The 12,789-nt window shown below is 46.2% G+C and overlaps 1 protein-coding gene across 2 annotated transcripts in view; it reads left to right on the top strand.

The window, feature by feature from the left end:
• Positions 1 to 12,789, top strand: part of wdb (serine/threonine-protein phosphatase regulatory subunit widerborst) — a 46,427-nt gene that overhangs the window by 6,811 nt on the left and 26,827 nt on the right. For both annotated transcript variants that reach the window (XM_077637173.1, XM_077637174.1), the window contains exon 2: positions 10,743 to 10,939. In XM_077637173.1, the coding sequence (XP_077493299.1) occupies positions 10,743 to 10,939 (197 nt within the window). The remainder of the gene's footprint in view (positions 1 to 10,742; positions 10,940 to 12,789) is intronic.

Consider the following 12,789-nt stretch of genomic DNA (forward strand, 5'->3'; position numbering starts at 1 on the left):
CCACGAACCTGCTGCATAATTCTGTGACAGACATGCCCTTGTTGTGCCTGTTGCGAAATCTGCACGCATGCCATTGTTAGTTCAGCGGTTGATGTCCTCCCGGTCGGCACTCCTGGGATGAGTCTTGTCTGGGAGCGGGAGCCTCCACAAAATGACGCTGCTGTAGCGAGTGCAGCGATAAGATTGTCGTGCTTGCACGTGTGTCCTATCTTTACTGGGGGATGCCTACAGATTGAATGAAACTGTCTCGGTTAAGAGGGGTCCGTCTGCTCAGCGCGGTGGGTTTCACCTACCGTGTCTGTTGTGGAAGACGCGATAAATGGGCCATGTGGTTCTGTGGCTAGTCCGTCTTGTTTTAATTCATGTAATGGATGGTGCACCCTTTTCTTGTTCGGTTGATTTTGAGCGCTGTTATCATAACCGGTGTGTGGCACGTCTGTATACAAGATCAGTGCTGCTGAAAGGGGGTGGGCAGTTTCTCTCTCGCCGTTTATCATTACTCATTTCCACCATAGTGTCATGGAAATCTTTAGTCCTTTAGTTGAGGTGTCTGAAGGAGATTTATTTTTACTCTGTGGTTTGTTTCATTGTGTCTGAGATTTATTAGTTATTGGTGTCCTTTGTCTATACCTGACAATTTCTGAAGATTATACCTTTCTTGACAACCATAGCAGTCATTGCTTCTGGAATGATAGTCTTATCACTTTTGTGGCAGATATACATGTCAAGATGGCTCAGTGCCTTTGGCGTTTGGCTGTTGATCTCAAGGTCACTGGTTCTGTACCGTTGTTGGTGGCCGTAGTTTTATGGAGGCGAAATACAGAGACGCCCATATGTTGTGTCATATCATTGTGTGTCGAAGAACCCCAGGTGGTCTGAATTAATCCGGAGCTGTCCACTACAGCATCTCTCATAGTCCATGTGTCGCTTTGGGGCATTAAACCCCCACAGTTTAAAATTGTAAACTTGTGCAGCAGACCTCTGCAGCTGATTCAGCTTTTCTTGTATCCGGAGCATTCATGCTTTGAAGCAGACAGCATTATGAGATGTTAACCTCTGATGGGTTACGTCTTTACATGCGGTGTGGTTCAGTGCTAGGAATGAAGCAGCTTGGTAGTTGGGTGCAAAGCTCCACTTGTTCCACTTGTTCTGTACATTGCGTGCCAAGAGTGGCAAGCACTTTTTCTGGTGGTGCTCAGGTGAAAATAATGTCATGTAAGAAAGCACAATTTTCGTGAAAATGAAGTTGGAACTTTGTGCTGAAATTTTTCCGAAAGGTCCGTAATGTAAGAAAGCACAATTTTCGTGAAAATGAAGTTGGAACTTTGTGCTGAAATTTTTCCGAAAGGTCCAAGAGGTGCAATTTTTACGATACACAGTTCTGGCGCTCAGTCCTGTCTACCTTCCTTGTGTCTGAGTGTTTCGCGCCTGTGACCAAAGATGAACACTGTTCAAATCTGGGCACGCCATTTTTTGTGTGTGTGTGTGTGTGTGTGTGTGTGTGTGTGTGTGTGTGTGTGTGTGTGTGTGTGTGTGTGTGTGTGTGCATGTGTGTGCGTGTGTGTGTGTGTGTGTGTGTGAAAAAAAAAGGAGACGCATATTTATTCATGAGGTTATGCACTATTTGAAGTATTGGTTTTCTGCCAAGGAGCCAAACTAAATTATTATTGTTTTTTTTTTCGAGGCCATGATTAAACCCCGGGATCTTAACTGCAGTAGACTTTTATTGTTAATTGCTTGGCATTGAAAACAAGAAGGTGCCGGGTACAGTTGGCTGCAACCCCAAGAGATGTTGACGTTTACCTGCGGCCCCCTGTCTCTCTTATTTCTTTTTTTTCTCCCCGCGTCTTTCTTTCTGCCATTCTGTCACTCTCAATTTTCATCACTGGAGTGGATAGAGGCTGAGGGCAGGGTGAACACCTCCCAAGCTTTTTGATGCTGCTGCTGCTTCTTGCTGAATGTGCCAGACCCTGGCTTACTTCAGGGGCTCTCTCTGGGCTGCGTTTGCTCAGGGTACTCAAAAATAGAACATTCCCAACCGTGTGGCAAGAGCGCGTGCGTGCGGTGCAGTTTTTTCTTTCTTTTCCTTTTAACTTTTTTTTTGTTATTCGCCCCTCTCTCGTGGTGGTTTAGCAAATGGGCTAGCGTCTCGTGCCGAGTGAGGCCCCTTTCTGCATTCACTTTGCCTTTCGCCAGCTCGCAGAAGGTCGGAGATTATAAATATATTCTCGAGCGGGAAAATTCGACGCTGCGGGGCAGCGCGACGACATTCGGAGGCAGCCAATGGGAGCGCTGTTTTTTGCACCGGCATGGATGGGTACTTGCACTAGTGTCACTTGTATTCCTAATCACCGGAACATGCTTTGCTCTCTTAACTGTGCCAACAGTGGGACCCTTGGCTGTCGTCATATGGGTGTGATTATTATCTGTGGCTCAGGCTTCAGATGGTCCCAATGTTAGAGTAGTTGTAGGAGGGGCTTGTTGTGAGTAGACACTGCACTGGTGTAGTTATATTTTTATTTTAATTGGGCCACTGCTCCTTCAGGAGTATAGACACTTAACTTTTGGGTGCGTATTTTAATGATGCATAAGGCATTATCATACATGAATTACCACGTGGTATTCTCCCACGACCACTCAATAATAGTCAAATTTCTTTCTAGTTCTGTTTCGGTCCAAACAGCCTGCCAATGACTGCGATGTCAACATGTACTTACAGGTCACTTGAGGCATGAAAAACTGCGATATAATTGCTGCTTCATCGTTTTAATTCACCGTAATGCTAAAGCCAGCCTTCCTCAAGAGCCGGAATGACAACAAATGTAGAAGCAACAATTGCATTGCAGTTTTTGTCATGCCTCACACGACCTATAAGCACACGTTGATGTCACAGTCATCGTTCAGCTGATGAAAACTGGAACAGCATGACAGAGAAATTCGATTGTAAATTATGTAGCAGTCGCAGGCAAATACCACATGATGATTCATGCATGGCAGTGTCTTCTGCATCATTAGAGAGAAGAAGGCATAACGCCAAAATTAAGTGCCTATACTCCGTTAAGAAAAGAAGCAGGGTGCTGTGACTGGACACCGCTGCCTTTTTTTTTTTTTTTTCTGTGAGGCTATGTTGAACATGCCTGCTTTGTACCTCAGCTCTTCAGCAGTGCAAATGTTGATGGAGCTAGTGGAAATGAATCTCTGTTCACCTCTTCTTTTCTTTGCCGGGTGCAAGTTACCCCATGGCAGTGGGATTTCTTTGCAGCTGGTAGGATGGGAGGGAGGCCTGTGGGTTGGTGAAAGTTGGCGCTGCAGTCCATTTGATTTCACCCCTCAGGTCGACTGATTTTATGTTCCATTATCTCTGGAAAGAAAGAGGGCAATCACCATTGCCTGCATTTCCGGCAGCTGCAAGGCGAAGCTGTGCTGCAAGCAGGGCACCTCACTAGTGCAGTTGCTCTTTTTTTTTCTTGCTTGCTTCTTTCCCCTTCTTTTTCTCTCATTTTCCACCACTGGAACCTGCCTGCTGTTCAGCTGTGTGATTTGGCAGGTTAAGCCATGTTAACGAAAGAGCAATAACTGGGCTAGTGTGGTTTTCTGTTTTTATTGCTGGATGCATGCTTACTCCATCTTCATCATCAGCAGCCTGACTTCACCCACTGCAGGGCAAACAGCAGCCTCTCCTATACCTCTCCAATTAACCCGGTATTGTGCAAGCCTGTGGACACTTTGTCCTTGCTTACTCCATAGTTTGGTTTTGTAATGACAGCGGCAGTTACGGGCCTGAGAGGAAACATAAGCAGATAGGAAGGTGTGCTGGTCTGCTATTTTTGCCACTGGAACATATCACCTTGTCTCTAGAGCCGGTGCTTTTATTCACCTCGCTTCAGTGTTCATTGTACAGGAAAAGCGGTAATCGGGACATGGTGTGCCGCATGAAAGCAAAGTGATAGGTTTGTTGTGCCGCATGAATGCCAAGTGATAGGTTTGTTCAAAGTGAGTAGGCTGCCAAAGCAGTGAATAGTTGGAACAGCGTGCACCTGAAGCAGGCACTGTCGGGCCATTATTTACCCTCAGTTCACATTTAATACTCTTGTCTGCTGGAAGTGATGTGGAAGCCTGGAAAGCTATATGATATTGCCATAAGTGCATTGTGCATGCCTGTAGACACAAGCTTGGGAGTGGCCACAGCGGTGGCTCAGTGGTTATGGTGCTCGGCTGCTGACCCGAACGACACGGGCTCAATCTCGGCCGCGGCAGTAGCATTTCGACGGAGGCAAAATGCTACAGGGCCGTCTACTGTGCGATGTCAGTGCACGGTAAAGAGCCCCAGGTGGTCGAAATTATCTGGAGCCCTCCACAATGGTGTCCCTTATAGCCTGAGGCGCTTTGGCACATTAAACCCTATAAAAGCAAACCAAAACCAAACAAGCCTACGAGTGTCCATTTTTGTGCAGCATTGGTTTGAAACTTGTGCCAGTGTTACTCTTGGTTTAAAGCACTGGAATTTGCATTCCCTTCCAACTCTTTAGGCTGTAACTTAGCAGGGCTCGCTGCTTTCACTTGGGTTTCGGTTATATTTTTTGCTTTCTTGAATGTCTCGCGTTTCACACTAGCGCACAGCTTCTGACTCTCCCTCTTCAGTGGGGGGGGGCTCCCAAGAGTTCTCCTCCCACGACCATTGTTAATCCTATTACCTCGTCACGCAACCCTCTTCGGTTCTTTCTCTTTTATTTTTGTCCCCCGTTTTGTTTTGTTAGAAGTTAGCTGTGGCGGTGCTTGTGCACTCTGAGGCGGCCAGTGTGTTGTGCTCCTTGATCATCCCCGCATGTCGGGCGGTCCTAAACGTTGATGACCTCGGGAAACCAAGCGTGTAAAGCGTGGCAGCGCCTTGCGTGGAAATACAGGGAAGGAAAGAAGAACCGTGTGCATGCATCGAGATCGACGGAGAAGATTGTGCTGGGTGAGCAGAAGCTGTATAGAAGGCATATTATTCCATCCGGCTGGCAGTGTGTGTAGGGATGCCCGCTGTTGTGAGGCTCAGATGCTCTTTTGTCTTTTTTTTTTCTTAACTCTCTCTCATCTCCGTCTTGCTTTGGTTTACCTTGAGGATTGGTGTGGCTACTAGGCCTCTTGTCGTCAATGTGCTGATTCAGCACGCCGTTCACTCGCTTGCTTCTTTTTGGGGTAGAAAACACGAGTCGGTTGGCTGCGAAGACAGGTGAGCAGAGATAAGCTTGAGCAAAGTGGGAGTGTACCATATTTTGTGATGTACAGAGTGCAAGTTTTTTTTTTTAAATCTATTCTCAGTGGCGCAAGTAGTCTTAAGTGCCCGGAATTATCGACGTAAATTGTGCAAGCAAACTGGGGAACTTATTCTGCACCCAGTTCCATGGACTTTATGAATGCCTTGTTTCCCGGTGTTGTACCAAGCTAACAATTGTGAGGTCATTATGTTGGTAGGTTAGAGCAAGCCACTCACACAGCTTGCTTGATGGACTTGCTGAATGGGTCAGAGAAGAGTGGTGTTCGTTCTCTGCAGCACCTATACCTGCAGGCTTACTCCGTGCTTGTACGTGTTGCAGACTCAGCACAGGGCAGCTATTTCGGGGACGATGGCTGTTGCAGAAAATGAGCCCCGAGCATAATTTCAACTGAATGACCTTCAGTTCCAGAGTACATTTTTTATACATTCGTAGTGAGTCCTCTCTTCATTGGAATATTTTAATTGGATAATCGAAAGCGGCAAACAGAGGTAGGATTGCTGCTGCTGTTGGCTGATGAAAACAGTAATATCACGCTTCCGCTCGTGCATATTTGGGGATTCATAGGCACAGCTGATTGGCATAATTTTTCTAAAACTTTCATAGCGATGGAGGTTGAAAAAGTGTACAGCAAAAAATGCAGTGTTTTTTTTTTAATTCTTCGTGAATTGTTTGTTTTGATTACGCCATCAGGGAAGTTTGTGTCTTGATGAAACCCAATTTGCAGTTTTTACAATGCCTTCACGTAAATGCCTGTTGCAGGTGACTTTCTTAATACTATTGCATACTGTTAGGCACCTTGAGCTTCTCTGCTTTAGTCTGCCACGCACTGTTGAAGAGGTGTCGGGTAGTGTTTGGATATGGGGCATTGTTTGGGGCAAGTACCGTTGCAGATGCAGTACAGTCCCGCTCTTTCACAGCTACAGCAGAGTGACCTTTTTCTTTCTTTCCTTTGCCTTTTTTTCTTTCACTCGCAGCTGCAGCTGTGCTTTCTCTCTTTTTCTGTCTGCAGATCATCTTGTTTTGTCAACCCCCCTGCCTTGCACATGCATTGTCTGTTTGTTTTATGTGTGTTTCAACTGGCAGAAAAATAAAAATAGGGGGGAGTGTCTGAAAAAAAGAAAAGGAAAGATCGCGCTCTTCTTTGGTAGACTGAATAGAGAGCTGTTACGAAAAAGAAAGGGTGTACAACATGCAGAGATTTTATACGAGGACGTGTCTTCAGAGCTTGTTACATAGTTCTAAAGGTGCAAAACCCTGTATTGTAATGTGGACACACACACGCGGTGCACTGCTTCTCATTCGTAGTGGCATTGCAGCAGCTCCTTCGAGTTGCGAGGGTGGGGGGGAATCGGGCTTGATTTCATTCTCCTGCGTCTCAATGCGACACGGATCGGTGGCGTGAACGCACACCTGCACTTCGCGAGGCGAGAGGCACTCTCTGCTCTCGAGAGCGACTGGCTGGCTCTGGCAAGGAGCTGCCCGCGACGCGCATCCCTCCGCCGTCAGCGGCTGTTCCGCTTCCCTTTTGGGTCTTGTGACGGGGGCAGCCTTTGTTTGCCATCGCGTGCCCCTGTCTGTCAGCGATCCACGCCTGAGTTGTCACAATGCGCTCTCAGAGTTCGACTCCCCGCCGTAGATGCGAGCCGAGCGTAGTCGCACACTCCAACGCCTCTCCTGGCCTTGGGACGGGGTGTGGGTGAAGGGGGGGACGCTCGATGCGTGTCGCCTCTCCCTGCTGTTCGGATGGGAGGGTGTGGGAAGGCAAAAGTCACTGCGCTGTGGAGAGGAGAGGTGACAAGAAGGGGAGTGAGCCGGAAAAGGAAGTGTTTTGCAAACATTTCCCCTCCCTCTCCACAGCGGGGCAGCAACAGTGGCGTAAGCTGCAGAGAGATGGTACATGACACTGAGCAAATTTTAATTGCCCCTTTTATTGGACTAGCAAAAAGATGTTCCGGGTCTGCAGAGCCAGTCGGCCTGCTCCTCAGAGGCTTTGACAGTTTTGAGCGAGCAGTTGTTGGCGGACGGATCAGTGCAGCCCTAGATGGGGAAAAACAGAGTTCTGGCAACAAATGAGTGCCTTGCATTTGCTTCGTGTTTCACTTGTCAGTGACATAGGCAGGAGGTCTTTCTACTTTGTGTTGTCTTTTTTTTTAGCTGCCGCAATCATGGCACTGGATGTGAAATTCCGTTTGTGTTTGCATGTGGTTTGCTTACACTTTCACACAGTGCTGGTTGTATATATGTTGTTTCAGTCGGGATATGCCTTCTCCGAGGAAAGGGGGTGGCACGTTGGATTGGTGTCATTTTATGTGCAGCATAGGCACAGTTGGTACGGCAGGGCCCTCACGCACGTCAAGGGATGATGGCTGAGTAATTGTAGTGTTCTGTTAAAGCACTAAATGCATCCTATGAAAAGATAGCTGCCCATTTTGTAGGTTGGTGGCAAAAATTCAGTTGACTATTTTTTCCAATTTTTTTTTTGTATTGTTAGAGGTCGAAGTACTGTTCTTGATAACTATACACTACCTTTTTTTTGCAGCCACATTTCGTGTGTTTAGATGCCTTGTGTACCTAGCCAGCACTCTAGGACAAACAGTCAGTAAATGAAAATTAATGAAAAAAAAGAAAGGAACCTGTTCAGAATGCAAGTTAGGAAGGCACTGGTATGATGTCTGGCATCATTATCCTACACTGGAGAGTGTGTCTTTTTTGCAGTTTTGCAGCTGAGTCAACACAGTCAAAGAAAGAAAAATTAATGTGGATTTGCTCAGCTAATCCAGGATATACAAAGCAAAAAATGTCAGCGTTCACTGTGTTCATTGGCATTGACGTTGACAATGTTCTAGACGGCGATGGGTTTGAGCAAAGGAAGGGCACATAGCTGGCTCCCTGCATATGCGGACACCTCATTCGTGCTTTGATACATGTGGCAGTAGTGAGAGAGATGCGGCCTGAATGCATTAGCGCTGACAGCGTTGTGGCTGACATGCGGCACTGCAGCTATAGCTAGGCCGCAGTGTTCATTTGGTGGTCAATCCCTCACGATCAACCGTTAACTGCATGCCACCTCCCAGGGTGGCAGGGAGGGCGCGCTGCCTATCCAGTGTGCCTAACGCAATAAAAGCAGGATTTTGCAGTCGGGCACCAGCGCCAAGCGAGATTGAGGTCTCCACTGACCCACGGAGCCGGTTGTGCGCCTTTCCTTTCGTGAAAATGAACAGCCTTTGCAAAGTTGTCAATGCAAATGAATTCTATGAATTGGTTTTTGAGGAAAGGATATGGCACAGTAACGGTCTCACATATCTTGGTGGACACCCAAATAGCGCTGTAAAGGAAGGGATAAAGGAGGGAGGGAAAGAAGAAAGAGAAAACTGAAAATTGAAAGTTGGATTCCTCGGCTCTGCGCAGGGCCCCTGCACAGTGGCGTAACACTCCGTGCTACTAGTGGGGCATGTGCACTAGTGACTAGGGAGCGAGAGAGAGAGAGAAATATCCGGGGGCGCATTGTGATGTCATGTGCCTCCTCTGGGTACCACCAGGGCGAAATCGCAAGTTCGTGGCCAGTAAAGCTTTCCCTTCAAAAACCTTTGGAAACAGTTGGGTCGATTCCAGTTGTGTTTTTAGCCACCCGACCAATTGGACCCAACCAATTAGGCCCATTAGGCCAGGCAATTATTGCATCCAGAAAATATTCACAAAATATAACTCACAGTTAAGTTTTGCAAAATATGAAGTGTGAGAAATATTTCTAGAACTTAACATATTATTAATGTGCAGAAGGAGAAATGACTTGTGATGATTGCAGGGAGACACTCTGCCTGGTACCAATAAACTCTTTTACTACATAATCGAAATTTATGTGCTTTTATGGAAATCAAGGCCAACAGACACTCATACATCATACACAAGAAACACTACACATTCAGACACTAGTAGAATATATTAGATCAATATGTACATCCAGAAAATATACTTCTGCTCCTACTTGTATACCCCATTTATGAGGCTCTAATGCTGGGTCCAGTGGCACTTGCCCACTGAATGCAGTTCTTTAATTTCGACATTTAGTAGGTTAAGCTGCTGATAGCTCTTATTGTAAAAACCATAATAGTTCTGCCTTGTTTGTCAAATATACAAATATTCATATGGATACGTTGGGTGCAGTCGGCCAGACCAATTATACGTTGGGTGCAGTCGGCCAGACCAATTGGATGCACTTGGTAAGACCAATTGTGCTTGCAATTGGAAACACAACAGATCCAACTGGATAGCCAGTTTAGACTATAGTCACTTTGAACACCATTTCAATTGGAACAAGTTGGAAACTGAATTGGTCCAATTGGTTTTCCAACTAATTCCAATTGGGACCAGTTTGAAACCAATTGGTTCCAATGGTTTTTTTTTTTTTTTTACTGGGAATGGCCATGTCGAATTCGAAGTAGGTGACATAGACGATGATGTAGTGCTCTTACCTCTTCTTTTTAGTCTGCAAGCCATGCTGCTTCCTTAAGCTGTTTGGCAGCTTGCTGACAGAAATTGCAAGGAGCGCACAATCTGACTGGATGTGATCGCAGCAGCATGTGTTGCCAACTGCTTTCTGGGCCAGTTATTCATGTGCGCACACATATCAGCAGGAGCGTTAATTAATGTGAGTGGCTGTGGCATTGACCTGGTTGAGCTTTGGCCATTGTGTTAGCCCGATAGCTGTTCTGATACCAGGACCAGCTGCTCTAGAGCAAGAGGGAAACGGTTTTCAGCTGGTGACTTCCTGGGTGTTGCTTTGACACCACCTAGTGCAAGTAGGTATGTAGCAATGCTACTGACAGGCCAGGTCTAAAAAAAAAAAGTCGGAAGAACTGTGTATCCATTACCTATACTAGCTGTAGGCTGTGGTCATGTAAGGCAACCACTTGTATATTATTTTATTGATCATGTGATCACATTTCATGACACTTGTGGCGTTCTCTAATGTATACTTTTGTGTGCCATTTGTGGGTGGGAGTTTATTATTTTACCCCCCGGAGGGCGGAGTTTATTATTTTACGCTACGGAGGGCGGGACTGAAATTTAAGAACGTTACCATGAAGTCATCAAACCGGAATTGAAGAGGAAACTGGGAAAATGCAGCGATAGCAATTACGTGTGCAGCAATAGCTTTTGATAACACAGGAATGTGCAAAGCAATTAAATCTTATCAGCAAGTGAGAAGTGAAAGGGTTCATTGGCCTTCGTGGTGAATGGAGTTGAATAGGTAGCTGGCCCCATTCTTGCATGTTTCAGGAAGGAGTGACTGTTCGCGTTGCTGCCAAAGTAGCTGATCAGTGCGGATGCAAACCGTCATCCCTCATTTGTGCACATTTCCCTTGCCCGACCGTTGCTGACCCCGTCGACTGTCTCTGTTGTTGAGCTGCCGATGTTATTGTGCTGTCGGCCGGGCTGACCGTGCTGTTGCTTCCCCCTCTTCTGGCCTGTGTGCAGATGTTGGTGCCGGGGAACAGGAAGAGCTTCTGATCCGCAAGTTGCGGCAATGCAGCGTCGTGTTCGACTTCATGGACCCCGTGGCCGACATCAAGGGCAAGGAGGTCAAGCGGGCCACCCTCAACGAGCTGGTCGACTACGTCACCGCGGGACGCGGGGTGCTCACAGAGCCCGTCTACCCGGAGATCATCCGCATGGTGGGTGGTCGTTTTGGGGGTAGTCATTAGTGCATTGGTGATCTCGGTGGAGGCTAAGAAAAGAAATGTGCACGTTTGTTTGAAGGAGCGCCTTCTTTAGAGTCTTATGCGCTCACTCTATTGTTTTCGTGACTTCAAGACCAGTGAAGGTTGAAATTTTGACGAAAGAGGTTAATGTTTTTTATTATCATGGAAGGATTTTGTATGTGTACATTTCATTGAGAGCCTGCATTGAGAAACATGAGGAATATTTTTGACATTGCGTATTGATGTAATGGCCATTTCGCGTAAGAGATGCCGACAACTAGCAGAGTAGTTACGCTGGTTTTACTTGCTGCCACCCTGGGTATAGCTCTTTCTTCTCAGTTTCTGGTTGTCTTTGATTTTAGTCATAATTGGCTGCTTGCCGTTCTGAAGCGAACAAATGTTAACCAAGAATGAATATTGCAGAAACAGATTCTGTAGAACGTTTGAATTTTTGTAACAACTATTTTATTCAGTGAAACTTGTGCCATGTTCTGAGGCATGCCAGGTCCATCTTTTTGATGATGGGCAACTTTTGCTCATGGAAAGTTGCTGCCTCTTCTCTCTCCGGTGAAACTGTAGTGCCAGCAGCGCTAAGAGAAATACACAGTTTTAGAGAAACAGTTTGATTCACAGGGAACATCACCAGTCATGCAGGCATTTAGTAGCCAAGGTTTGAAAAGCACACATGAGAGTATGCTAAAAGAAATTTGCAGTGGTAGGGAATTTGTGGCAGTGTTACATGTCAAACACGCTTTGGAACTTCAATTGAGATTAGACCCATGTGACGGCAATATTTCATTGCCCCCCCCCCTTCTATTGTGACCTGTTGCAGTTTTTTAACATGGCCATAAGTTCACGAGTTGGCTGTTGGCCAGAGAGCCACTTTTGATGAGGGCAAAACACACAAATCTTTATGTAAACCAGTTTCTGTAAAACCCCATTTATAGAACCCCGCATTATAAAGCCTCAGTTGGTCTAAATTAACCCGGAGCTGTCAGCTGCAGTGTGCTTTACGACGAATACAACTGTCAGGCACGCAAGTTAAGTGCACTCTGCCACAGTCGCACGGATGTGGAGTGTCACTCACAGAAGAGCGCATTCTGGCTGGAGTGCAGAACAGGCTTTGCAGGCCGAGTGTGTAGCCTTGCCAGTAGTGACTCACAAGTTTAATCTACTTAATGAAACACTGATCTTTTTTTAACAACGGAACAAGGAAACAAGATCAGAGCCGGCTCCTCTGCATGCTGCCATGCCGTCAGAATTCTCGGTAGGCTAGAAACTCGCCTTGGCTGGGCTTGGTTTGCAGTACTGTAATACTATAAATTAATTTTTGGTTGCTGCTAAAAATTATTTAACCATGTTTTTATTTGTGTTAACTTTGTAAAACTAAGTTTCCAGGAGCTCTTGCTTTCTCATCTACTTCTTTAAAAATCCGCCTCATTTCATGTCGTCATTTTCGTTACGGCAGATGAGGCTCAGCTTGCCCTTTTAGCTCTGCATAGCCTAATGTGTTACTCCAAGTGTCAAGCCACATTCCCCCTCTGTGCACTTAAGAGTGGACGTAGTAAATAAAATAGCCAGTTTGATCATAATTTCAGATTTTGTTTTACTGTGAAGGCACTACTTCACAAGGTCAAACGGGCTCACTGGTTTCTGTGATGACCTTGAGGATGACCTTGGGCAAAGCATTAAAAAAATTTTTAAATATTGTTGCGGCTGGGATTCGAACCCACTGCGGCGTGAACAGACCAGCTTCGCTGGCCATTGCAAGTGAGCAACAGGCTATCGCTGCTGCCGGACACAACATACTCGTGCTGCGCATT

The sequence above is a fragment of the Amblyomma americanum genome, chromosome 9 (assembly GCF_052857255.1).
Source record: "Amblyomma americanum isolate KBUSLIRL-KWMA chromosome 9, ASM5285725v1, whole genome shotgun sequence".
NCBI classification, from domain to species: Eukaryota; Metazoa; Arthropoda; class Arachnida; order Ixodida; family Ixodidae; genus Amblyomma; species Amblyomma americanum.